A 25337-nucleotide genomic window follows, 5' to 3' on the forward strand; every position below is an offset into this window, starting at 1 on the left:
TGTGCTGCGTCACAAAAGAAGTTATGTATTTCAAAAGCAGCTAAACATATGTGATTTAGCACCAAGTTAGATTTTATTTAAGTAATTACAACAAAATTATTTTGCATCACACAAATACACAAAACATATAAAGCACTGCAGATATAATACATGAAATTGTAATTAAAAACTAAATAAGAATCAATATTTATTCTGCTCTTGAAACAATAGCACATTAATCAGTGTCATTGTAAGCCAAATGCATATACAAATATACAAAGAAAAGTCTTCCATAATTACATATTCACAAACTGATAAGACTCCTGAGGAATATATACTGAGGAATATACTGGGGAATAATTATTATTTTAACAGAATATATCATACCCCAAATAAGCGCCAGTGATATTTACAGTTTCTTTCCAAACTTCACCTTGCAGTATAAATCACTACAGTTTCCTTGTTCAAGAGTAGATAGAACAATAGGTTGGAATTTTAGATTTGATGATTGCCACAGTTGCCTGTTGAAAAAAACAAAACAAAATAAGGGGCACTAGCAGTACATATGACAGTACTTATATAGTCTCTATAAATTGCATAGTTCACAACTTTTACTTAGTTATCTTGCTACTATCAAACAGTAGAAAGCTAAAAAGTTAGTATTTGCTGAGAAATTTACTGTCAAAAGGGCTGAAAATAATGAACTGAGAAAATGCACCATTGTGATTACTAATGCTGGGGAGTAAACATTCAACATAAGGGACATGAAAACTCACACCTAAAAGGGAGCACAAATATATACATGAAATAATAGGGATTTTTATGTAGAGGAATGATATTCTGGAAGGGATTTCCAACAAAAGTAAGAATCATATGCTTTAAAACTAATTTAGAAAATAAATTTAATAAATTAATTGGTTGGATTATATAATATTGCTTATAACCAAAACTTAGTAGTTTTTTCCAGGTTTTTTTGCTTTATCTTATTACAGTCTTTTAAAAAGATATACAGAAAGACCTACTCACTAACAGGTAAGACTTCAAGAAATCAGGGGACTGATAGAAGAATTAGAGTTTAATGACTCACTGGGTTAATTATATTATCTAGACATAAATTTTCAGAACATTAGGACAAGCTGTAATTTTCCTTTTCTTGTCTCACTTCATACAAATAATGAACTCTCATCATCCTTCATTTTTCATGATGTTTTTCAAGTCTGTAATACAAACACTGCTACTGCTCTTAAATGAACATGTGCACACACAAAAATGAAGAGGCAGCTACTGATTATTTGGGCATCTGCTGGCTAAGGCACACAAGCTCAGTACTGCTAGACCTGCCTGTATGGTCCCTGCTCCTCAGGTTATTCCTATTCTTTACAAATAACTATTTAATGTAACACATACAACTGTTCATAGGGTCAAGAAAGCAAATATTTTCTCTTCTAGATGAACATCAAAGTCAGTACTCCTAATTTTTTTCTCCTTTTCTCCTTTGTGCACAATGAACAGCATGTCATTTGTCAAAAAAATGTTCAACAGAAGAAACCTCTGCTATCTATTACTTAAAGCATCTTTTTGATTTATAGCCATTGCAGATCCAAACTCTGGGTTAACCAGGGTGGGCTGGAATGTGAGTGTCATATTCCCTCAGGAAATAGCAAAACAATAAACTATTAGTGGGAACAGGCAGGCATCATCAATAACAGCAAAAGGAAACTTTTTGCAGGAGTAAATCTTGTTGAGAAACGTATTTAGTCCCAGAAAATGGAACACCAAGCATCTATCCCAGCCATACTGAAGCAAGAACATGACCACAAAACCAGAGATGAAAGCTGTTCTGACAAAATTCTATTAAAAAGTGTTGATTACTGAATATATCTGATCAACTCACCTTTCCACCACAGTGCTCCAACTTTTGTAAAGCAACAGTAACTTCTTCTCTATATTTCTTGTCCATTAATCTCTTTAAAAGCTATTGGAAAAGAAAAACAAAAAGGTTTGTTGCACAATATAGTAAAATATATGCAAAGAGGCAATAATAACCTATTTTGTTACTTTATTCCATCTTACCTTTGCTAAAGTAAAGACACAAAGAAATATTACTTTATAACTTGTAACTGATGTCAAAGTAGGGAACTCAATAAAAGCAAATGGAATAAAAAGTTAACTAAAGAGAAACTTAAATTCAAAGAAAACTGATCTGTTAACCCACAAAAATATTTCTTTTTCTTTTACCAAACAAATTGGAAAGAAATATCCACCTTAAAAAAAGACATTCTGAGAGAATTATCCACATGAAAAGTTAACTTTTTTATCACATGCATTGAAAAAGATTTCTGGTAGTAGAAATACTTCAAAAAACCTGCTGTAATTTCTCTTCTGTACTGATTGTCAAAAAAAGTCTTTTTATTTTGCTGTAAAAGTGCACTTTGCAAGCAGGTTAAAAGGCTGTCTGACAGAGGAAGGATGTCCCCAGAATAAGTTGTTATAAAAATACTTCTCATGATCCCACTCAAAGCTAATTTAATGACAACTTCCTTGTGCAGAATTCCCATCTGAAAGGAGAGGGGATATTTGCTTCTGTTAATGTATTAAAATGTTTATGGTTTTGCTAAGATATTCAGACTTAAAATTAAAAACTCATTTTGCAACAAATTTTCCTCCAAAACAAAGCATCTGGATGTTTTCATAAATTGTAGAGAGAAGACTTCCATTATTCCCCAGTTTACATTAACAACAGTTTTTGGACCTTGCCAAAACTTTTTAAGTCACCATATTATAAAAGAACAAAGGACCCACACTGGGGACTATTTGAAATACTGCTTTTCATGGAACTGCTGAGTCCTCTACTGTGTCTGTGCAGATAGTATAGTAACATCTCAATAAGAATGCCATGAAAATACAAATTATTTTTTAATTACAGCATTAAAAACTTACATTTGTGAGTAGAAGCTTAAGATGATCATTAAGAGATGGGCCAACCACAGCACTCAATTGTACTAAAGCATCCAATCCCCTTCCAAATACTTCATCATCTGCATGGGCCTTCAGAAGGGGAAGAAATAAAGAAAATCCTGTGAGTAAGATTCAGACAAAGTAAGTTTTTCTAAACTACAATCTCTGCATTATGATTGTAAGGAGTAGTTTTAAACACTAAAACTACTGTGCAACTGCTAATTGCTATAATGATACAAGTTTAGAAAGAGAAGTACAATGACTAATATTAGTCTCTAGAGGCCAAATTTAAAGGCAAGGCATATTTTTAAAGTGGAAAACAAAAGCATCCATAAAATTTCCACAAAACTCTTGAATTTCTTCTGAGACAACAAAACTAATAATTTATTACTGTTGAAATAAAAAATGTGGCATGCAGAAAAGCTTGCTACATTGATAATTTCAGTATTTCACAGCATATTAGAAATAACCTTTCAAATGCTGATATGTTGAAACTGAGAGACACCATTTTAGTTAAAAATGTAATGAATTCTGGGTAATTTCTATGTAATTCATAAGAATAACTTTCTTTGTTGGAGAAACAGAGGAACCAATGACTTTCTGCCTCAATTAACTTAGTCCCCTGCCAGCTAGACCTGCCAGCAGTTATCAAGCTCTTATCTACTTCTTTATTTCTCCCATGGGAAGGTTCTTCTGTACCTGACTTCTCTAATGGTTTCATTATGCTGCTTTTCCTTTAGCAGAGAAATAGAGTCATAACAACTTATTTTGGTCTCATGCTAAATTATAAGTTTATTTAAACAACTACTTTTCCTCTTCAGCATCTGGGACCTGAAAATTTTCTTTTTAACTAGAAATCATGGACTGCTTGTCTAGAAGAAGATTTAAGGCATAATGCCAAAACAGTGCAACAATAAAAATTATCAGAGGAGTAATATTAATTGGAGGAAGAGACAAGCATTATTTTTTTAATTTTGCATTTAAGCTAAACCAAAGATAGTGATAACACACAATTGCATACTCTGTTACATCTCTGATTTGAGATCACAATTAATTTTCAAACTTCAAGCCATCTTTGTTAATCAGAACTGAAACACAGCTAGATTAAGGGACAGCTACTTACTGAACCAGAAAAGGGCTCTCAAAGACATGAAAGAGATCCAAAAGAGATAACCTTCAAAGCCAAGGTTATCTTTATTTTCTGATGGTGTAAAAGAGTTAAAAACATTTTTTTAGATTAAGAATATGACCTCAAACATTATAAATGTATTCTTCCTTTTTCCTCATTGACATATTCTGGAGATGGCGCTGTGCAGGGCTGGGAGTTGGACACAATGACCTTGTGGGTCTCTTATTTTGTGATTCTGCTTTACCTTTGTAGCATGTTTTGAATTGTTACATGTAATAGATGAGTATTTATTCCTGCATATCCATTTTACTTCACATCATTTTTATTTTTTGTGTGTTATTGTGTGGACATGTTAAAAAGCCCACAAACATATATATTTATTTCTGCTTATATTAAAACCTTTAAGAAAAAAGTTTCATAAAATTTTCCCATAGATACTGTCATATAGTTATACAAGGAGTTTTCCATCTTAATTTATATTTACAGACATATAGCTAATAAACCAAGGCAAGGTTAACTACAGAAAGAGAAATTATTCCTACCCCCCAAACCAAAAGCCCATGCAATAGATTTATTGCAGTAATATTACCCATGTAGTTCCCACCAGCAGCAGGATAAAAAAATTAAAACCCAATAAAATCTCTGCATGAAGAGTAAGACATACCAATGCAGCCTTTAAGACTGGAACTAGACGAGGCAACAAGGGAATAACTTTTTCAGCAGCACCTTCGACCAGAAGTAATTCTTTAAAACCTTCCTTGGAAACAAAAGTATAGGGATGTTTTGTCTCTCTTAATCCCTGTTGCAAATATAAAACATGGTTTTCTTAATACTGAGCCTTCTTTTAAACAAAAACACGTTTTAAAAGTTCCACACAGCAGCAAGACTGTGTTTAGATTTTGTCAGATCAGTTCAAAACATAAAGTACACTAACTCCACCATGTGGAGCCACTGGGTACAACTCTGCTCACAGAATATTCTAATTAATTTTTCTTTTAGAGTATTGAATATTAAAACTCCCATTACGAATACTGCCAATTCAATCAATATTTGTACCTCACTACCTTTAATCTAACAACCCAAGGTATTTTTTCAATGTGAACATGAACTGGTACAGGCTATATCTGTATAGGGGTTTTGTACTCTGAAAGGAAAAAAGAATAGAAGGTGAACTATGGCAGGAAAGACACCCCACACCACATATCTCTCTATGCAACACTAAAAATGTGTAGATAGCACAAAGATGCACACCTAGTAAAAGTCTGACTGGCAAAACTCAAAGATTTAAAGCCATGTGTCTGAAGCCTTTTTTCTTAACATAAAAGAAGTTTTGTGTTACATTAGGAATTGACATTTTTGTTTAGTACTTAAAAAAAGAATAAAAAAAAGAAGAAATAAAAGGAGAAAGAAACAAAGAAAATAAAAAGGAAAAAACAGGGGGAAAAAAGGAAAAAAGAAAAAATAATGTAAGCCATCTCAATATATACACTTTATTCTACCTGCAACATTGGATTCAGCATTTATTTAGACACCTGGAACATATTTAGTGAGAAATGTCACAGACGTTCTGAAAAAACAGAAGCCTCAACATTGTGTATAGTACTTTTCCACTTATTTACAGGACCCTATTTCCACTGTATTCAATCTATTGAGGAGAGCATTCTTACTTCACAAGGTAGGTGTTATACACAAAAATAAGCCAAACAATTTAGTTTACAAAAGAATCTGCAAAACCACAAATTTCATTCAACAGTTGGGCATCTGAGATGTGGTCTTGCATTTGATCAGTATTTTGAAGATTAAACAGCTCTACCTAGCTCTCCCAGAAAGCTCCAGCTAAAGAACTACAAATAGCAATGTTCTTGACCATTTTCATTCATACAATATTTTCACAAGTGGGGTTTTGTTCTATTTCTCTAGAAGCAGAGCCTAAACTAGCTAACTTAGATTGTTAGCAAATGACATTTGCAAGTAGGAAATGGTACTTGCTTAACATTGCAAGAAATTGAGTTTACCTCTGCCAATGTTAAAAGAAGAGGATCAAAGGGAACAGTTTCAGGAGGGCATTCCCACTGCAGTTTGTGCTTTACTGACCCATGCACTAACCTATATAAAGAATAAAGTTTTAACAAAATAACATGTATAATACATAATTTATTGCTAACGCTATTTGCTTTAAATGTATCACCAATTAGTTTGTTGTATTCCTACATTACATACACAGTCTCAATACATAATGCTCTCCTTAGTGAAATTATAGGATCACAGAATCAACTAAGTTGGCAAAGGTCTCTGGGATCATGGATTCCAACCTGTGTATATGTATAATGGTTAACAGTGCAATTATACCAAATTTCCAAAATATGGCAGTTTTCAAAATTCTGCTCCTAATCACATAGAAATCAGAGAATAGAAGTTATAAAAATTATAGAAGCCTTTCATGCCAACACAGAAGACATTCATTTTCCAAAGTTACTTATTTTGAGAAGTATATGAAGAAACATTTTCCTCAAATAGCAATGGGTAAGGAAAAGCAGTTGAAACTGAAGGAAGATCATACTGGAATTCACTATTTACTAAGATACAAATAAATTTATCAATGCTATGTATTAATGATTATTTTATACAATTATATACATATACATCCTATTAATGATGGCTTATATTTTTGTACTTCTGCATCCATGTGAAAAAACACCAGAACATTTATTGTCTAGACAAATATATAACCAAGTAAAACAACATAAAATACCCTAAACTTGCTTGTGAGTAGTTTTGTTAATATTTCATATGCCTGAACACTACAGAATAAGAAATTCAATAACATGTTGTCATACTACTAAGGCTGTGCAAGGTCTACTTATTAAAATGGCAGTAATTTTATTTTCTTTGTTAGTAGGGATAAGTAAATTAAATTACCTGAAAATATAGTTTGTGAAAGACACTTAGGAAACCAAATGTGCACATACCTAACTATTCTTTAAAAATGTGGCTTTGATATTTACACAGCATAAAAAAAGAACCAAAAGAAGACAATTTCAAAGGCATGGGAAGTTGCTTTCTGATCTGTAAAGAGTTAAGTATTGGAAATTTTTCCAGAACTGAATGGAATTAAACAACCTAACTAAAAGATGAAACATGAAGAGATATATTTCATAATATATTTAGTAAAAATAAAAACCAAACCCAACACACCTGCAGGGAATGCCACCCCTAGCATATGTAGCAGCAAATGCAGATGATGGTTGAGAATAAGCACGAAACTGTGAGAACAGAAAAAAAGGCATTATTTATTCATAACAGTAATGTTTTATAGCTATTATGAATATGTTAAAACTGTTTATCAAAAAATGGACTTCATCCTATGATTCTAAAACAAATCAAAAAAAGAAGTACAGCTATGGAGTGGAAAACATGTAAGTGATACATTTATCTGAAAACTGCTTTTAAGACTCATCAGTCTGGGGAATTGTTAAAATGAATAAAAATATACAATCTATGGTCTTCTGATGGAATCACTTAATTTTTTTTCTTTTTTTTTTTTGCAAATGGTAATATTAAAGTTTTACAGGTTCTTTCCTAAGCAGAGTAAGGAGCTCCCACTTCCCTGAAGGTCATGTTGTTATACTGGTAACATGCAGAAGGCAGTTTTACTGCAATTCCATCTTGATCTGAGTATAGACAAAAGTATATGGTGGCAAGATGTGGGAGAAACCCCAAATATTGGGAAAGATGGTGGGAGAGCACTGCAAATGCACAGGAAGGTTCATACTGGGTGAGAATCTAGGAAGGACACACTGGAGAAAGAAACTAGGACCTTCAAGCAAGGAAAAGCTGCACAAATTTGGTTTTTATAATATACATGCTTCTTATGCATATGAACTATTATATTATTTATTAGCATGATCATTTAATGCTGCTTCCCAGATAAAACACCTTATCACAAAACATTCAGAAGGAAATACCATGAAATCTCAATTTTTATCTTTTGAATGTTTCAACCTACATTAAGATTAGTAAAATTGTGTTCATGGCCTAATTTTGGTCATTGGGCTACTTGCCAAGAGATTTCAAGTAAAAAAGATGCCCACATTAAAGTATTCAGCCTCTGTTTATCACTAAAGTACCTCTGCATTTCATTCACTTTCCAAAAAGCCTGTGACATTACTAATTGCAAATTACATGGCCCAGTGGTGAACTATAATTCATGCATTCAATGCTAATTTTCCAGGCACGGGACTTCCAGGAAATAAACAACTCCTTTCATTACTGCTCTCCCAAGAACACAAATTTTTCCTGAAGGATTACATAGTTACAGTAACTGTGAGTTGCAAATAATGCTCACCAGCAATTAATTTGCCAGATTTTATGAGGCCTTGAATACCTTCAATATGCCACCTGATTCCTGGTTTCATTGCATAACTGAAATAAGTTTCTCTAAAGCAGCAGGTGCCAAAGCTTGGAAGTAAGAAAAAACCAACCCTTTTTAATGTTTAGCTCCAAATCTCTTTTTAGGGCAATAGTACATAAAAAATAACAGTTACCATGCAAGCCACAACTGTACCAAAATACATTTTTAGAGTAATGTAATAAACAATGTTATATCTTCAGGCATTTGAGCTTAAAACATAAGGTATGTATGATTAATAAAAAGTTTAATAAAAGTTTAATTTCAGTTAAAAAAATAGGACCAGAAGAAGCACGACCTGCATGTAATTTCATAAAGTAAGGAGCACTCTTCAAACTACAGATGGATTTTAACCAAACAAAACCACCACCACCTACACATACTGGATCAATAGTTTTAGGATTCAGCTTGGCACTAGGCTTTGGCTGTGATTCTGGAGAACATTTCTTGCTTTTCTGGGCTGCAGACTTTGTTTTTATTTGGATGCCTGATGACATTCTTAGAACATTGCTTCCTACAAAAAAAATTAAAAACATAAAATAATTTTCATTCCTAAATGATAGAATACAAAGGGTTAGAATCCCCAGGCCCAAAGACTGACATGACCAACCAACCAAGTAAATCTGAATTAGTGCACTAGGAAATAGATGCTCATTCTTACATATTGGACACAGTGCATGGGACAATTGTAATAGTCCTGTCGCTCCATATTTCAAATGCACACATTTCCTAACCTGCTCCTCTTTACTTGTGTTCTTTGAGACCTGCAGCATAAGTGAATTAGGTACAGTCTGCTTTCAGGGCAGCCTACAAAAATATGAGCAGCAGTACAGGCCTCAGCAGAAGAGCCCAGAGCCCATCTTCTGATTTCATCCCATCTTCAAATTTCATCCGAAGAAAGCAACAATTTGAGGAAGGTCTAGGATGAAGGAATGAAGCAAGTACATTCAGGACACAAAACCCAAACCACAATCAATAGGAGATGAGAACAGAAATGTAAGGCAGCAAAAATAAAAAAGAACAGAGAAAATGAATCCAAATTCCACCAAGAAGAATGAAAGTACTTTTTAAAAAAGACTGCAAAAATAACTTTGTCTACATCATTTAATACTGATTTAAGCACACTTATCTTCTGTAAGTCAATGCACCAGCTACACATCACTACAAATGTGATGTGTAATTGGGTTCAAGCGTCTCTAATAAAAATAATAGTTCTCTACTTATTTACCATACCAAGTCTGATATTATGATAAATTATTACTGATTTTACACGACTTCAAATATTAATAAAAATATAAATAGTGAAAACCCTAGGTTTGAATATTATAATGTTCAGTAATTTTTGCTGTGGTGTATTCCGCATGGAAAAAAACAATTTAGTAGATAAGACATTAGATTTCTATTGTGAAAAAGTAATTGCACCATATAGAGATACAAAAAAATAGGAAGCCACACACAGAAACAAACATTGCCTCAGGGATGAGCAGTGTGCTTGCTGTCCAGCCATCACCCTTGGTGACACCTGTTTTTGTTAAAAATATGATTGAATGCCAAATACTGAGATCAGGATGAATCAGAGACAGAACTGCCATGCTACTCTCACCCTCTGCTCTATCAGCCACCTGCCTTAATCTCTACCAGACTCTTGTATGTACACTCCTTGTTTAGCTTGGCTATTCTAATTCTTCCCTCTGAGCAGGATTTCCAGTCAGGTAACTTTGTCACCATCTACATTATGAAATCTTTAGGATTGCTTCTGTTTCTGGTAAGTGATAAGGTCCCAGCACATGTGTGGATACACTGTTTTTATGATTTGTGGAAAGAATTAAATGAAGTGCCCAATTTTACTAAATGCTGTGAAACAACATTCAGTAAAATGTTGTTACAAACTATTCTGTTTGTAAAATGGAAGTCAAATGGAAAACATTAATAGAGAAATAAATCTACTGATTTTGTATGTCTGTTTATTATCATAAAATTCCAATCACATTAGTGTTAGAAGACAGATTTTTAACTGTCAGAAAATTAAAAATCAAAATTGTTTCACACTATAAAAGCACCAGATAAGTCCTTGACAGTAACAGCATGTATAACAAAATAGTGCTATCCGTGTCAGACTTTGAAATGTACAAATAATACAGTCAGCTTTCTAATACCTATATAAATATTTTTTTTCAGAAAAGTATTTAGAAGTAATTGAGATGTTTTTAATTTTTTCTGTTTTCCAAGCAACGAAAATACATGCTAGGGTACATTAGATAGCACTGACCAGAAAAAGTACTTTTCACGAGGAGGTCTCACTCTTCAGAGATGAATGCTCTCGCGCAGTGAGGAGCTGGAAGGGTCACACGGTTTTGTAGAGAGATCAGACAGATGAAGCACAGCCGTGAATCAAACAAGCGAGGTTTGATATAGAAGTGACCCATCTACTGGCAGATGACAGACTTCAAATCAAGGAGCGACACTTTAAACAGAAATAGGAGAAGCACTTTTAAGAGACATCTTTCAAAGGAGGAAAAGCGCAGCCTGGAGTTCGGGATCTAGAAATCACTTAAGGCAAGCAGAATGAAAGTCAGCCGGATCTGAAAGGCGAGGTTGCTCCCTTACCCTGCCGAGTACCAACTCTCCCGCAGTGCAGAGAGAGAAACACATGAGGGGCTTCGAGCGCCGTCACGGCCGAGAGGCTCAGGCAGAGAAGCTCCGGCGAGTTCCCACAGAGCCCCCGGCCCGGCCCTCCCGAGCACCGTGGGACACACAGGGACCCCGCGGAGCACGAGGGGCCGCCTGTCCCGGCCCCGGCTCCCGCTGCCTGGGCACGCTGGGCTCCGGGCACGCCGGGGTCTGGGCTCCGGGCACGCCGGTCTCGGGGCACGCCGGGCTCCGGGCAGCGCCGTCCCCGCTCCCCGCGGGCCCCCGGCGCCGCCGACGCTTCCTGCCGGTTGCCAGGGGAACTACGGGCCGCCGGCAGCCCAAACTTGCTCCGCGCTTGCTGCAGACGGAGCGACAAGGAGATGGAAAGATGGATTTCGTTGGGTTTTTGCTTTTGGTTTGTTTTTTTTTTTTTCCAGCCTACCTTGTATGCTGTGATTCAAATAGGAACGGTGAATTTTCAGGTGACAGCCACCGCCAGTCGGCTTTTTCAATTTTTAAAATACCTTCCCCTGATACAATACTGTAAGTTCCTCTGAAAATACAGCCGCTTTTTGATGCTCAGATGAGATATCACATCTGAGTGTGGTAAATAAGCTTTTAAGTAAAAGGCTACTTTTTCACTTGACCACGAGAGTGCTTTCTTGCTTTCTTCAAGAAATGTGTATATTCATTAATGCACACAAAAAGAAATCTTCAAGGAAAAAGTTTCCTTGGTTTACTTAAACTGGTCGGGATGGAAGCTTTCCACCTTACATTCTTTCTCACTTCTGTCATTTCTTCTGCAGAACTGAATGTGGATAACTGAGACTATTCTCATAATTTTCCACAGGGAAATAAATTGACAGTAATGAAAAGTAGTGGTGGAATATTTGAAAAATGCCATTGGCGTTAGATTTTGGGCAATGAAGGTATTCATAATTGCTTTTATCCAACATAAATACTTTTTATCTGACAATAATGATAGTCAAAAGTGAGGACATCTGCAGGGTTAAAACAGGACGGCATAATTGAGTGCCACTGAAATGCATTAGTGCAAGATACTATCTGGAAATACAGAAAGAAAATACCTATAAATAATATTGGAGAAGGGAAGATTTTTTTCTTAGTATTTTTAACTAAACTCAAGAGACATTATACTACTTTAACAGAATTATTTTACTGTTCCACAATACTGAGGGTAATACAAAAATTGATGTCTTTTTATCCAAAAAATTCATGGACTGATAAATGACCTCAGAAGAAATCCAATATTGTAAAGCAGACCAGGAAATCTTTGAAAGTCACACTAAAAAATGCAAACCAGCATGATCATTTCAGGATGAGAAAAAAACAAATCCGCTTTTTTTGATCAAGGTTTATTTTTAGTTCAGTGTTTTAGTATCGTTTTATCCATGTAGCTGTAATGGCTGTTTTGTGAGTACAGACCAGAGCACAGCTGTCGCCCTGATTTTCTAATATTTTCTAAGCCTTCTGATGTTTACCTCCTTGTGAAGAACTTTCTCACACACTTTCTGTAGATAACACATTGTTTTGCATTCCTTTATCGAGGAGGAGAAACTTGATGGGCTGGTAGTCTGTCCAGTGGCATTGGAGAGGTGGCACTGTCACCCTCCAATCCACTGTCACTTTTGGAAAACTATAAATATTGGGGTCAGAAAATTAACTTTCTCTTTTGCTCTTCACCTTGGAGCAAGGTGTGCGCCTGGTTCTTTCGTGTCCGATAGTGACACACAGCTATGGAAGAAAGTAGTAGCACAGTTCCTAAGTCAGTGGGAGGTATGAACTGCTGTGCAGCACCAAGCAAAACCCCAGTGATCAGCTCTGTGGAGTCACAGCTCCCACTGAGCTCACGGCAGCCCAGAAACAACCGGGCTGGAAAAGGACAGGGAACACTCCAGGCTCTGTGCAAGAGCAGGGCTTAGTTCAGAGTCCAATCATTTTCCTGAGAAATGCAAAATAAGAGAGTCCTGCAGGGTGTGTGGTACTGCACTATATGATAGAGATAATTCATGCTTTGTAACAGTGTAAAAATTATAAAGATCCAACCATGCCTCTGACCCCCATGGCCAGAAGCTGGGCCTTCCTCTCTATTCAAAAGATTTCCCGGACTGGCCCAGATAAAATCATGGCCATTAAGGAGTGAATGAGTCCTTCCTGGGCAATCATCGACCATTTCCCAGGAATGTCCAGAACATCACAGAACAGCACCTGGAAGAGATTACACGAGGAACTGCAGATGTCCTGGCTATGGCTGAAAAGAAGACTATCTCAAGGAGCCCAGCCAGCCATCCAAACCTATGGACTGACTTTTGTATGGGACTGAATCTGTGTAGTCCCCGTGATACATATGTAGGGACTTACAGAACTCTTAGGTCATGTCTGCTCCAGGCAGAATAAGCTGTATATAAGCTGGATACCTGGAGCAGTGGGTGTGACACTCTGGGCAGACGCTGACACTACATCAGTCAGACCCAGGCTCACCCAGCGTCAAAGTCCGAGGTTGACGCTGTCTTGGCTGTGGCAGTTTTGTAATATTCTATTTTTCGGTTGTCTATCTAATAAATTTATATTTTTTTTTATAAATTTGGCTGCCGATTTGATCATTTACAACAGTACTACGAGGAGTCCTGCTCTTGGGGTGTTGGGTGTGTGCAAGGCTCAGCTACCTGAGTGCTGGTGTTCTGGGTGGCCTTGATCCTCCCACATGGCAGAAACACAGACTAAAATGATCCTAAATTCCTGGAGTAGAACAGGATGAAACTGTATCCCTATACATTTTTTTCTAACTGGCATGATATTTTAAGAGTTAGAAAAAGAGAACTTCTAAGGTTAAACACCCATTCTGTCCTTTCTGATTCCTACAGAAAGATCTTAAAATGGTGTTTATTGCACTTGTCCTATCCATTTGCAGATCCCCTGCTCCTTAAGTAGCTTCTTCATTATTATACCTGGCCTTGGATTTTCTCATTTACTATAGACATGGGGGATATGGGTCAAAATACTTTTAATAAAACATACTTATTTAAAATGAAATGCTTTTCATACTGCATCTTACTGGTTTTGATAGTTGTAATAGGAAATAGTCTGTGACATTTTAAAGATACTTGGTGGATGGACAATTTAGGAGGAAAAATACTGTATGATCAGAGAATGGATCAACAAAATATGACAAATTTTAGCATTTTTCTTCATCATGATGATACCAGTTTGTAATGTTAAACAGGGTATAATGACCCACTGTTTATTACTGTGTAATTGTGTAGCATCAGCTCCAGTTCTTATGAGTTTCTTCTTTATGCATTTTAAATTTTTTTAAATTTAACTGCCATAAACCTTCCTAAGTGCTTGAAAATAACTAAAGACAAAAATATGAATAATTTCCAAAGAGTATTTATAATGAAAAGAAACTTTATTATTTGTGTGTTCAGTTGAGCATATAGAACATGAAAATGAAAGCTAACTCAGTAGTGATTACTTAATTTTCATAATAATACTCAACCAGTTTAAATAGAACCGATGATTAATTAATTACCTATAACTTCTGATAAAACCAACATGCAACTTGACTTCTTTTTTTCATTAGTCGCAGCTAAATAGTTAATTACTGAGGGGGAGGAGAATTCACCAATGCCAAATGAATTCTGAGGCTTATGAAGTTAAAAGTGAGGCTTATTGGAATATGGCTAATTGAAAGAACATCACATAAACCAGTCATGTGTTAGACCTTTTTGTCTGAGCATATTTACACCTTTGTTAAGCTAATTCATTTGGCATGGTTTACACTTGGCATGTTGCCAGAGCCAGTTGAGAAATTGTGGGGAGACTATTTCTTGACAAATGCAGGCTTTTGAATGTGGAAGGAAGGGAATTAATACTTTATTTTTTGTCATAATTTAATTAATTTCCGTTGTTAACGTTTCCCTCTCTATTTTCAGCAGCTTTTCTGTTAAACAATAAGTGGTTTATGCTGATTTGTTTGTTATATTTTTCTAAATACAAGAAAGAGATTAACAACAGACTTAAAATTGACTCATTTTACATCTTACTATAGTCCTAAATATTCATGTAATAACACACAAACATAGATTTTCATTTGAGATTATTTTAGAAGTTAATAAACCAAGTGCATTTTTATCCACAGCTGGGGGCCAACAACTTGCAACCGAATAACAGCAGTGAAAGAACAAAACATGTTTCCTCAATGTATGTGGTAATTCCTTTCATTTCCCCAGAAAATTTAGAAATTCTCTCTGCTCTCTCAAAAGGGGCAAGTTTAAAGTGAATTCTAGGAGTGTGTTACTTAGATAGTCTTCAAATATCATTCCACAAAGCTTTTATCCTGACTTAACCACTCTGCCCCTTTATAAATAGTCCTCTATAAAAGAGGAGTTACTTTACAGTGTTTGGCAATAAATGTGAGCTACAGAACAGATTGTAGACACCTAATTGTAGTTTTCAGGTTTGTCTGCAAAGATTGAATGCTCCAGGCACCTCCATTGAGGAGCATTGCATCAGATGATTAGTTCAGTGCCTGTCAAGCTGATGGAGCTGTGAATCTGCCCTTTTATCTTCAGTGAAAATTGGTGTGAAACAGCTCACTTCAGCTGAGCAATTCTGGATAACAGCCCATTGATTCTACTGGATTGCTTACTCTTTTTCTGTAATACACCAGAAGTTATTTGATTGCCTAATATTAAGTGCTAAGATGCTGTAAGGATGTTGGATTAGCAGATCAAAGTCCTGCATAAAATTCAGAAGCAAGGTCCCAAGAGACAGACTGACCCACAGGTCAGGTTTTGATGTTTCAGAGTAACAAAATTTCAAGCAGGTATGACCCCCAAGTTTACAAACCTGATGAGATTCCCAGTGGGTATCACAGAGTACAGAGTACTGTCAGTGTGCAGACACCCTGCTTTGGGTATGATTTGTGAATGAGGGTGCAAGGCTGAGCACAATCAAGTAGTTGCATGGACAACTGCAATAAAATTCCACCCCAGGTTTTTTGATTGCTCTCAAGGATGTCCTGCTGATCTGAAATTATTAGGAAACTCAGGTTTTTCCATGAACATTGAGTGAGTCACAGAAATTTATGTCCATATAGATATAAAGATGCTGACTCATCATTGTTCCACTTTTCTTTATGTGTTGAAGTGTTTAAAGCTGCTCTGCAATGATTCAGTTATACTTGCATTCATCTTTTACCCATGGCCACACAGAACCAACGTTCCTGTCTCCTCCTAGTACTACCAGGAGCCAAAGTAGACCAATTATCCTCATTCTTCAGTGAACTGTACTACCTCAAAAGGTAGTACTCCCTCACGAATCTTCTAATTTTTCACATCACCATCAATAATGGCAGTTTGAATTTGCTTTTTCTGGTGATGCCAATTGCTCAGGAAGGACAGTTTATTCCATTCCATCACCCAGATGCTGGCAAAATCACAGCTACTTCTGTAAAAGTACTTTGCTTTTCTACAGGAGAGATCCATTCCCACAAGGATAGTCAAAATATAAAGAATTAGGAACCTCCTTCAAGTCTCTAATTTTGAGTTTTATGACACTTGATTTCCTGCTTCCCTGCTGTTCACTGGAATCTTCATTCCTAATTTTTCTCAGGAGTCCTAATCAGAGCATTTCAGTGGTTAAACAGCTAAGAAGAAGACTCAAAAAAAGTACCAAAGATGACCTGGTGGTGACCACCACTAACTCATGGAAACATTTAGAAAAAGGTGCCGTTTCAGAGAAAAGTAGTTGACTAACAACTGGGAAAAGAAGAGGGGGAGCTGGATATATATTTGTGAATTCTTCTCTGAATTTCACAATTGTCCAAGTTTTCAAAGCTAACAAAAGGTTTTGAAAGTGGTGGTAGAAAGGTCACTGGGCTTTGGAAAGTCTTCTTTTGCCTGATTTGTACAGACTTGAACCCAGACTCTGCTGCCTCTCAACCCTGACAAACACATCATGATATATCCAAGTATTATTCTCAGTTGCTTTAGGGCATTGCCATGATATTCTAAATTTTCCCAGACTACACATTTTTATTAACTATTTTCTTCACTAAACGGTGGAAGTATTTGTAAGTAGGAACAGAATGAAAGAATGTATCTGTGAGCATAGTAATCCAGAAGTTGGGTACTACTTAGTAACCAACATCACAGAAAAATGAAAGAACTAGAAAAAACAGGTTCTCATTATAAATCAGAATCTACCTTTAAAAATGGACTGGGTATTAAAGATGACACTACTTTATCACAACATTGGGAAGCATTGGGAAATGTTCACCATTATTTTATATTGCAGGTACTTTTATCTAATATGATACATGCCACCCCATGCAAATAAAAAAAGAGATTAGGAGTGTGACCTTTCTCTTTGCCCCAAGAGCATGCCATTATTCTCTTCTTCCTGATTTTTGTGAGCTTGGAATTTAATTTTAAGAAAAATAAAAAACTTTCTCATTGAATAATGTTATTTAAATGCAAGACAGACATGAATGAGCTCTAACTGCAGTCACTAGATACTTTCTATAATTATTTGAAAAAAAAAAATTCCTACTAAATTTCTAAGGCAGGATAAATATACTTTAAATTCTGCTGAGGGAAATAATTAAGCAAAGTTGAAAACTTGCACCTTATTGTCAGGGTGATGCTGTGAGGGCTGATTGACATGTTTTTCTCATCACAGTTGAATAGAGAAAAAAACCCCAAACCAGTTGAGGCACACGCTGCAATTTCGCGTTTTCCCACTTGGTGGCAATGATTCCCTCTCTTTCCTTCCCAGTTCTGTGCTCTCAGATAGCGGCTGCTCTGCATTATGCAGCCTCCATTCAGAGGAACAAACAAGGAAAAATCATAGTTTTCCTTTAGTTCAAATATCAAAGATGGAAAAATAGAGGAGTTTGTTAAATGAAAATTTATTTTATAGTTCACTTGTCAGAGAAAATGTGTTCTTTGATAGGATTTTTTTTTACCAGTTTTATCCCACTCTAAGGCACAGATCAGTAGCAGCAAATAAAGTATTAGCTATGAGCAAGTTTAGCGAGTTTACTGAAATGTATAGCCCTTGAAAGAATAATGCAAATAATAATAAATACAAAAAAATCCTCAGCAAATTTACAAGGCATCACAAGAGTATTTCTACCCTTAATTGTCTTCTATTTTCTTTCTTCTTTTTTTTTTTTTTGTTTGTTTGTTTGTTTGTTTTCCCAACAGCAGGACTAAACCTATGTGCTTGGTACTACTTGCTCTGCAGAGAGCATACTGGGGAAGAGGTCGAACTGTGCTGGCTTAGCAAATCTATGTCTGTAGAAACTGTGGCTAGGTGCAATGTGGTCTTTCACAACATTTACAGACCTTTCAGCTTTTGCCAGAGTCCATGAGGCTCCCTTTGCTGGATCAGACATAGCACAGAGCTGCAGAGAAGGCATCAGGCTCCGAGGCACACACAGCTTGGGAGCACTGCATCACAAAAGCATTTCATCTCTCCCACACAGCAAGCACAGCTGGCACTTGAGATAACAAGTCCAGGCATGGTAGGCAAAACATCTTTGCTTAAGACATAGAGGAGGTTTGAAAAACAGGCTTAAAGTTCCAAAGACTGAATTCAAGTCGGTGTGTCAGTAGTAACAGCCTAGAAGTACTGGCTGCAGAGATGGTGGAGAGCTGTGGCAACAGTCATGACTAAATCATAAGGAAAGAATTGAAGGTAGTGGTGAACAGTTTTCATAGTTTCTCCTTTCAGAAAGTGGTTCAGTAACATCTCCTCTAGCCCTGCCCACACAGGAGTAGCAAGTGGGGGAAGAAGGCTTCCCTGCTGTCTCTTGCTGTGCCACTGGATTTTGGAGGAGGATGAATTGAAACATCTTTGTAAAAGAAAAAATAAAAAAAAGGAGTTAAAAGGTAGGGGGAGGAGAGGGGACAGGGGGGACAGTGCACTGGAGCTGCAGTGAGAAAGAATGCAGTGAATGTAGAAGGTTGGAGAGAGAGCTAAAAATGAGGTTACTGGAGGTGGCATGCAAGCAGAACACAGCAATGTTTTCAAACTCATTTCTTTTAGACTTCATCTGTTCATGGATTGTAGTTCCTGTAATTCAGACATATTTTGGTTTTCCATAGTTCCAAATTTTGATATGAGAAGAGGCTGGGTAAGGGAAACTAGAGGCTAGAGAAAATACATAATTAACTAGAGGAAAAGGGAGAGGAGGGGACAAGGGGAAAGGGAGAGAAGCTTCTGCTCAATTTAGTACACTTCTGCAGTCTGTATTTGAAACAGTAGAATATGAGCATGTGTATTTTTGAGGAAGAGAAAGGAAAGGATGGGAAGGGAAAATGTGGGGAATGAGTACCTCCCTGCACTGTTCAGCACAGGCTGCCCTGCTGTTGCTGGATGCCAGCATAGGTAGTGCCCCCTGTGTGGGTTGACTGGAGAATCTCAAGCTGATGCCCTTGTGGGCATAAAACTAATCTCAAGAGTAGGTTCAAAGGAGTAGTGGTGCTGTAAGAAAGGCTAAGAATGCAAGAGCCTGAAAACTTGGTAGATTCTGTAGGATAAATACTAGCAGATACACTTAATGGCAGGCAAAAGAGGAAACTTCCCAAGAGCCTGCCAGCTCAGTTATTTGCCATGAGACAAGGCATGGACAAGTGGCCTATCAGCTATATATATCTTCTATCAGCTTCAAGTCTGACAGTTAATTCTGTTCACAAAAGAGCTGTGTATTTAAATACTGTGAACTTGCCATCTCACAGAAAATATAATTTCAAAACTATTGCACATTCTAACTTTTGTTGAATGGAACACTGGGCAAATCAAAGATTAATGCATCATATTGTCTGTCCTTTGAGTGTTTAGTGTGAGAGAGCTGAGAGGGTGTTCAGGGAAGACTACACAGTATGAGACAGCTGAACATAACACTTCTTGTGGGTATTCTCCCAGCTTTCAGCCTTTTGCCATTCAGTAACATCCTGAGCCAGGGATGACTGCAGCATATTCAGAAGTTTTCAATGGGAGATTAGTATTCACAGCAGCCTGACAAGGAGCCTTGCAGCTCACCCTCACCTTTTTAATGATGGTTGAGTATTTGCTATGAACTAATTTTATTTCTTGTCAAATAGTTCTTCTGCTCAGGATTTTTCAAGGTTGCATCATGAGCAGAAGAAGTTTATGTCATCCCACATATTTTAGCTTTTTTTGACTGGATAATGAAAAATACAATGTCACTTCTCAGAATCTGAATACCAACTCTTTGTTCCTAAAGCCACAAACTTATTTAGGTTTTAACTTTTTTAGACATTCTGTAAAACTGTTGTTAGTTTAAATTGTGGCAGTTTTTCTAAACTGTAATGCAAAGTACTTCAGTCTGCAGTGGGCCAGAGACTACTTTATAGCTGTCAGCTGATTCACACTATACATGGAAATTTTACTCCACATGGAAGACCCCACCATGGGAAGACCCTACTCCTGTTATCCTCCTTCATTACTATTTCCTTTATTTATTAACTTCTTTTCCTACTCTGAAAATAGGTGAAAGTCTCAGGACTACAGTTTATTTTCAGGCCATTTTAATCTGTTTGCTGCTCTAGGCTCTCAAATGCTCCCATCAGCCACTTGTTGTGTAGAATTCCATCCACAAAACTGAAATGTCACCATGTCCATTACCAGCCCAATCTAGGAAGTGCAGTGCCCCACTGAATTTTTTGTTATAACATATTCTTGAGAGCAATGAGACTCAGTCCTGCAGTATTATTTCTTTCTGTGCATCCATCTATTTTATTTAGCATATATACCATGAATGCAGTTCTAAAAGGATCCCATGAGCACTTCTAGTGTGGAATTCAATCTTGCAATCTAGTACAGTGTTCTAAAGATGACTTGACACAGTGGTGTTATAATTTTGGAAAGCAAAGCAATCAATGAGGGACAAATAGGGTAAATACACTAGTGTCCTTGCACAGTAGCCAAAGGACTGTATCTGTTAGGACAAATATTGTGTGCATTCCCCAAGCAGTGGAGAAAAATTGTGGGAGAAGATTGGGTCACCAGCTGGAAATTTTTTGTTGGTTGGTTTGTTTTGTTTATTCTGGTTAGGTGTGTTCTAATTTGAATAAATATTTTAATGTCCTGTGGTTTTTGCTGAACACTAATTATCCATCAGGGGCAATGGGTGCTGCATGACAGGTTATTCAGAATTTATATTATTTCTTTGATGCAAATAATAATATTTTCTACAAACCTTCTTCACTAAAGTGTGATTTTTTACTCAATTGTTTCAATGTTTTGGCTTTAGATAATGATAGCAGTAGTTAGGAATTTATTTAATAGTTTGTATTTAAATTGAAGAGGCAATGACCATTTAAACCTACTCTTTAGGTTTTGTTGTTTTACTGGTCTTTTACTTACAACAACATGTCAGCCAGTAATATTTATTTTCTTAGTACTCTCAGACACTGGACCTTGTCACAAGGAAAATGAAAAAAGGATTAGTCCACTGTTTTGACAAGCAAGGACCAGATATTTTTTTGCTAAGAAAAATCTCTTTATCTGAATCTGACTGTTAGACCCAAACATATCGACATATTCTAGTTTTGATGTGTGTGCTTTTTAAAATCTGCTTCTAGTACTAGGTCCTTCAGTTCCTTACAGGTACAAATACAATTTTCTGGAGTGCTGCTGTTAAGATCTGATTATTATGATTATTAGAGAGATGCCTCTACCCAAATTAAGGTACAGACTACACCATAGGCTGAAGTCAATGGTATGGATTTTAGTTAAGTAAATGTGAGGTGGAGAGAGATAGAAGGAAACAGAAAAAAGTAGGGGGATTAAGTAGTAAGATATCACCACCCATGGATCCAGACAGTGTCTCATTGGTCTTCTGTTCTTAGCAGTGGGGATGAGGTCACTCTAAACTTCTCCCCACCTATAAATTTTAGCAAACAAAGGAATTAATTCTCATTGGGTACACAGTTCTCTTATTCTATTGGTTAAATGATTCCCTTGTTTCCATTGCTAATTAGTCCCATGCTCAGTCTTCCTCTTATTTTGAGTCAGTGGGCCGTGTCCTCTCCCTGCTGGACTCAATCAAAGCTGATTTTAGCACAGTTGCTGAGTTGGCTTTCTTTGTGGATTCTTTATTTTCATTATCAGTGCTCTCCCAGCTTGTTTACCTCTTCCTAATTTGAGTTAATCAGACAATAGTACCACCTTTATCTCATCCCAAGTTCCAGTCATGTAGCTCAACTTAAAGCCCAAAAATCCAGGAGTTCACTGAGACATATTCAGATTGGGGTGTGTTTTGGTTGTCACAGATGAACAGTTGCTTCTTTATATAGTTTGTCATAGTGGCAAAGTCCTTTGGTGATCTTAAGAATGAGACCATTATGACCTTTTCAGTCTTACAGCTGCTTCCTGACCACTTAGTAGAGCAAACCCTGGGAGATGGGTTTTGAGCATCAGCTGTGCTTGGGAGCCTGTGAAATTGGGTATAGAGCAGCTACAAATGTCATAGTGCTTCTAGAGCCAACATGGGTCCAGAGGCACTGTGTGCCTGCACTGCCCTGAGCAGGAGCTCTGGTGTTAATAAGGCCTGTGGACTCATGCCAGCAGCTACCCAACACTGCACCCCTGGACCTGAAATGATTTTAAAAAGGATGGCAAGAAAGCTGCAGGGTGCCACATAGTCAGCAAGAAGCTGTAGGAGTTCATTAGCTCTCAGCAAGGTCTGACTGGGCTTATTAACTGCAGCTCAGCACCACATTTCTTCAGTTCCTGGTGTGTGGGCTGTAGGTACAAGAAATCCTCTGCAATCTGAAAGTTCAATGGTTATTTTAATAAGAGAAAATTCTTATTTTTGCAAGATCCTGAGATATTTTGGACATAAAATCACACTATATTGTATGAGGCTTTCCCACATTAATTCCAGCTGAGTGGTATATCTGCACAGTATAGCCTTTTTGCTAATCCCTACAGTGATACCTCTGCTCCAGCAACGTTCACCCAGCCTCTCAGTTTGTGAAGTTTCAGGACTCCACATGATGCCCTGTTTACCCAGGTTCTTGGTTGGTGCATAAGCAAAACGTGTGAAGATACCATGGTCACTAACACAGCTGTGAGAGGTTCACCATGCTGAAGAGGTGTAAGGTCCAAATGCTCATGTACAGGCTTTTTAACTATAAATGTGGCAACAGCTTCACTGTGAAAAATAGAAGCACCAAAAAAGCAGAGGTGACAGTCAAATCTTCAGTTACAATCTGTTGGTAACAAGACACTGGAAACACATGAGGTCCACAGAAGACTTAGAAAAACAGATCAGGAAGTAGCATTTCCCATAAGTCTCCTTGGAATATTGTTAATCATTTTGGAAAATGAAATTGGGATTTAGACAAGAGTTCTGAAAAGTGCTTATGCTGGAAATACGAGCCACAAAAGTGGCTGGAGAAAAACAAAAAGAGGAGCTTTAGATTATAAAATAAAAGCTTCAAGACAGTATTAAGTACAGATGTTTGGAAATACCTCTCAAATACAAAGTAATTTACACTAACAAGACTGAACTTGAGCAGGCTGAAAAATGCCATGTGACAATTTTACTGAAAGAATTGTTTCTGCACAGTAGAATACAATAAAACTGATTCTGCCAGGCCCAATTCAATGCTGTTATGTGCCCTCAAGGCACCATTTATACTCCAATAAAGGGAATTTGTGCCTTGAAAATTATTATATCCTTAAATCACCAAAATCCCCTGCATTTTGTTCTTGCAAAGCTACAAAATTACTAATTCAAGACTCCTCCACAGAAGGTTTAGCAGCTAGTATTTTTTCCTCTCATCCCAAGGATGTGTTTCTGGGTTAGGATTTTTTATTTAGGATCTTTGAGAAAGAAAGCCCTTTTAGGTAATGAAAGATCATTTATCAAAACAAAAGAAGAGTCTTTAATGTGTTACTCTTTAGCTCTATTGTGAATGTAGTGGCCCATTCCAGATCAGCCAACTTCTTCATCAGCTTAAAAAGAAATTTCAAATAGGGCAAATCCTAGATTTGGCCAAAACTCCATTTGTTTGTTTATTTTTTTCTTATTTCAACTTGCCAAGGATTTGTGTTTGACTTATTGCCACCAATAAAACTATTCCTCTTTCAACAATGGGCTCTCTGGGAATGGTGTGGGAAAGCTAATCCCATTACACGGCTCTGAAGTTCCCATCAGTGGTGACCCAGGAGCAGCAGCTTATCAGGAATTTAGCAGAGCTGTCAGTGGTCAGCTCAAGTGGGATATTTTTGTCTGTGAAGTGAAGCAGGCCAGCAGGAGCAGTAGTAGGGGTTTGTTTGTTTGTTTTAAGTAAATAGAACAACAGGGAACTTCTACATCCTTGACCTGAAAGCCATTTAATATCTTCCATTAAATGGAAGACATTAATGGCAGAGCATAGAACGGTGTCATTAACACATTGGTCAGATGTGTTAATTAATTTATAATCCACAGATGAGAAGAGTCTCCCCAAGATGCTGTGTCTCATGACATTTCCTCTGACTCTCTCTCTTTCCAATAGTTCAGATTATCCAAGTACTTTCCTAGGTGTCTCTTAACAGAATAGTTTTCCTTCAAGGGAAGTTGTTTTCAGATTCAATGATGCCTTCATTATTTTTCTCCTAGTGGTGGGCATCTTGTGATACCTCTAGCCACATGGCCAAGGTCTCCTGATGATATTGAAGGAAAGAAACATACCTGGAGAACGCGTTCTCTTTTTTTTTGCTAAGATGGAAACAGTGATAGTGCTGCCTGAGGACGGTGCCTTGCTTCGCCGTACTGAGGTGAGACTTTGCTGGGGAGGGACAAAATTATCCATAGAAATATTAAAAAATGCATGGGAAAACATGTAAGAGTATCTTGGTTTTGAGGAGAGCAAGATTAATACAGAAGAAGAGAACAATGTGTTGGTTTTTTTTAAGTGTAACTGTGCCTTTGACTTACGAAGCCATCTCTGCATGAAGGGGAGGCTGCATCTATCTTGCAAGCACTGCTGTTTTCCAGAAGCCCAAGCACTGCAGACTGAAATAGAATAGAATGCCAGATTGAGCCTAACTCCAGTCCTATTAGTGTTGGTGTCTTAACTGATTGTCCTAATTGTTCAATTAAAGCAAAATACAATCTGGTTGTGGCTAGAAAATACCACACTATCAGAACTCAAAAAAATTCAGATTCTGGTTATGGTGCTCGTG

The 25337-nt window shown here is 36.9% G+C and overlaps 1 protein-coding gene across 1 annotated transcript; it reads right to left on the reverse strand.

Moving 5' to 3' along the window:
- On the reverse strand, positions 1–14107 carry PACRGL (parkin coregulated like). Its single transcript, XM_050974081.1, has 9 exons — positions 14075–14107; positions 11082–11463; positions 8852–8988; positions 7262–7329; positions 6082–6172; positions 4731–4865; positions 2920–3027; positions 1874–1954; positions 1–500 (listed from the first exon to the last, which is right to left on the reverse strand). Exons 1-9 carry the CDS (start codon positions 14105–14107, stop codon positions 444–446), a joined length of 1092 nt encoding a protein of 363 aa, XP_050830038.1. The 3' UTR covers positions 1–443.
- Between the last annotated feature and the right edge of the window lie 11230 nt (positions 14108–25337).

This window comes from Serinus canaria, chromosome 4 (assembly GCF_022539315.1).
Source record: "Serinus canaria isolate serCan28SL12 chromosome 4, serCan2020, whole genome shotgun sequence".
In the NCBI taxonomy this organism is placed as follows: domain Eukaryota; kingdom Metazoa; phylum Chordata; class Aves; order Passeriformes; family Fringillidae; genus Serinus; species Serinus canaria.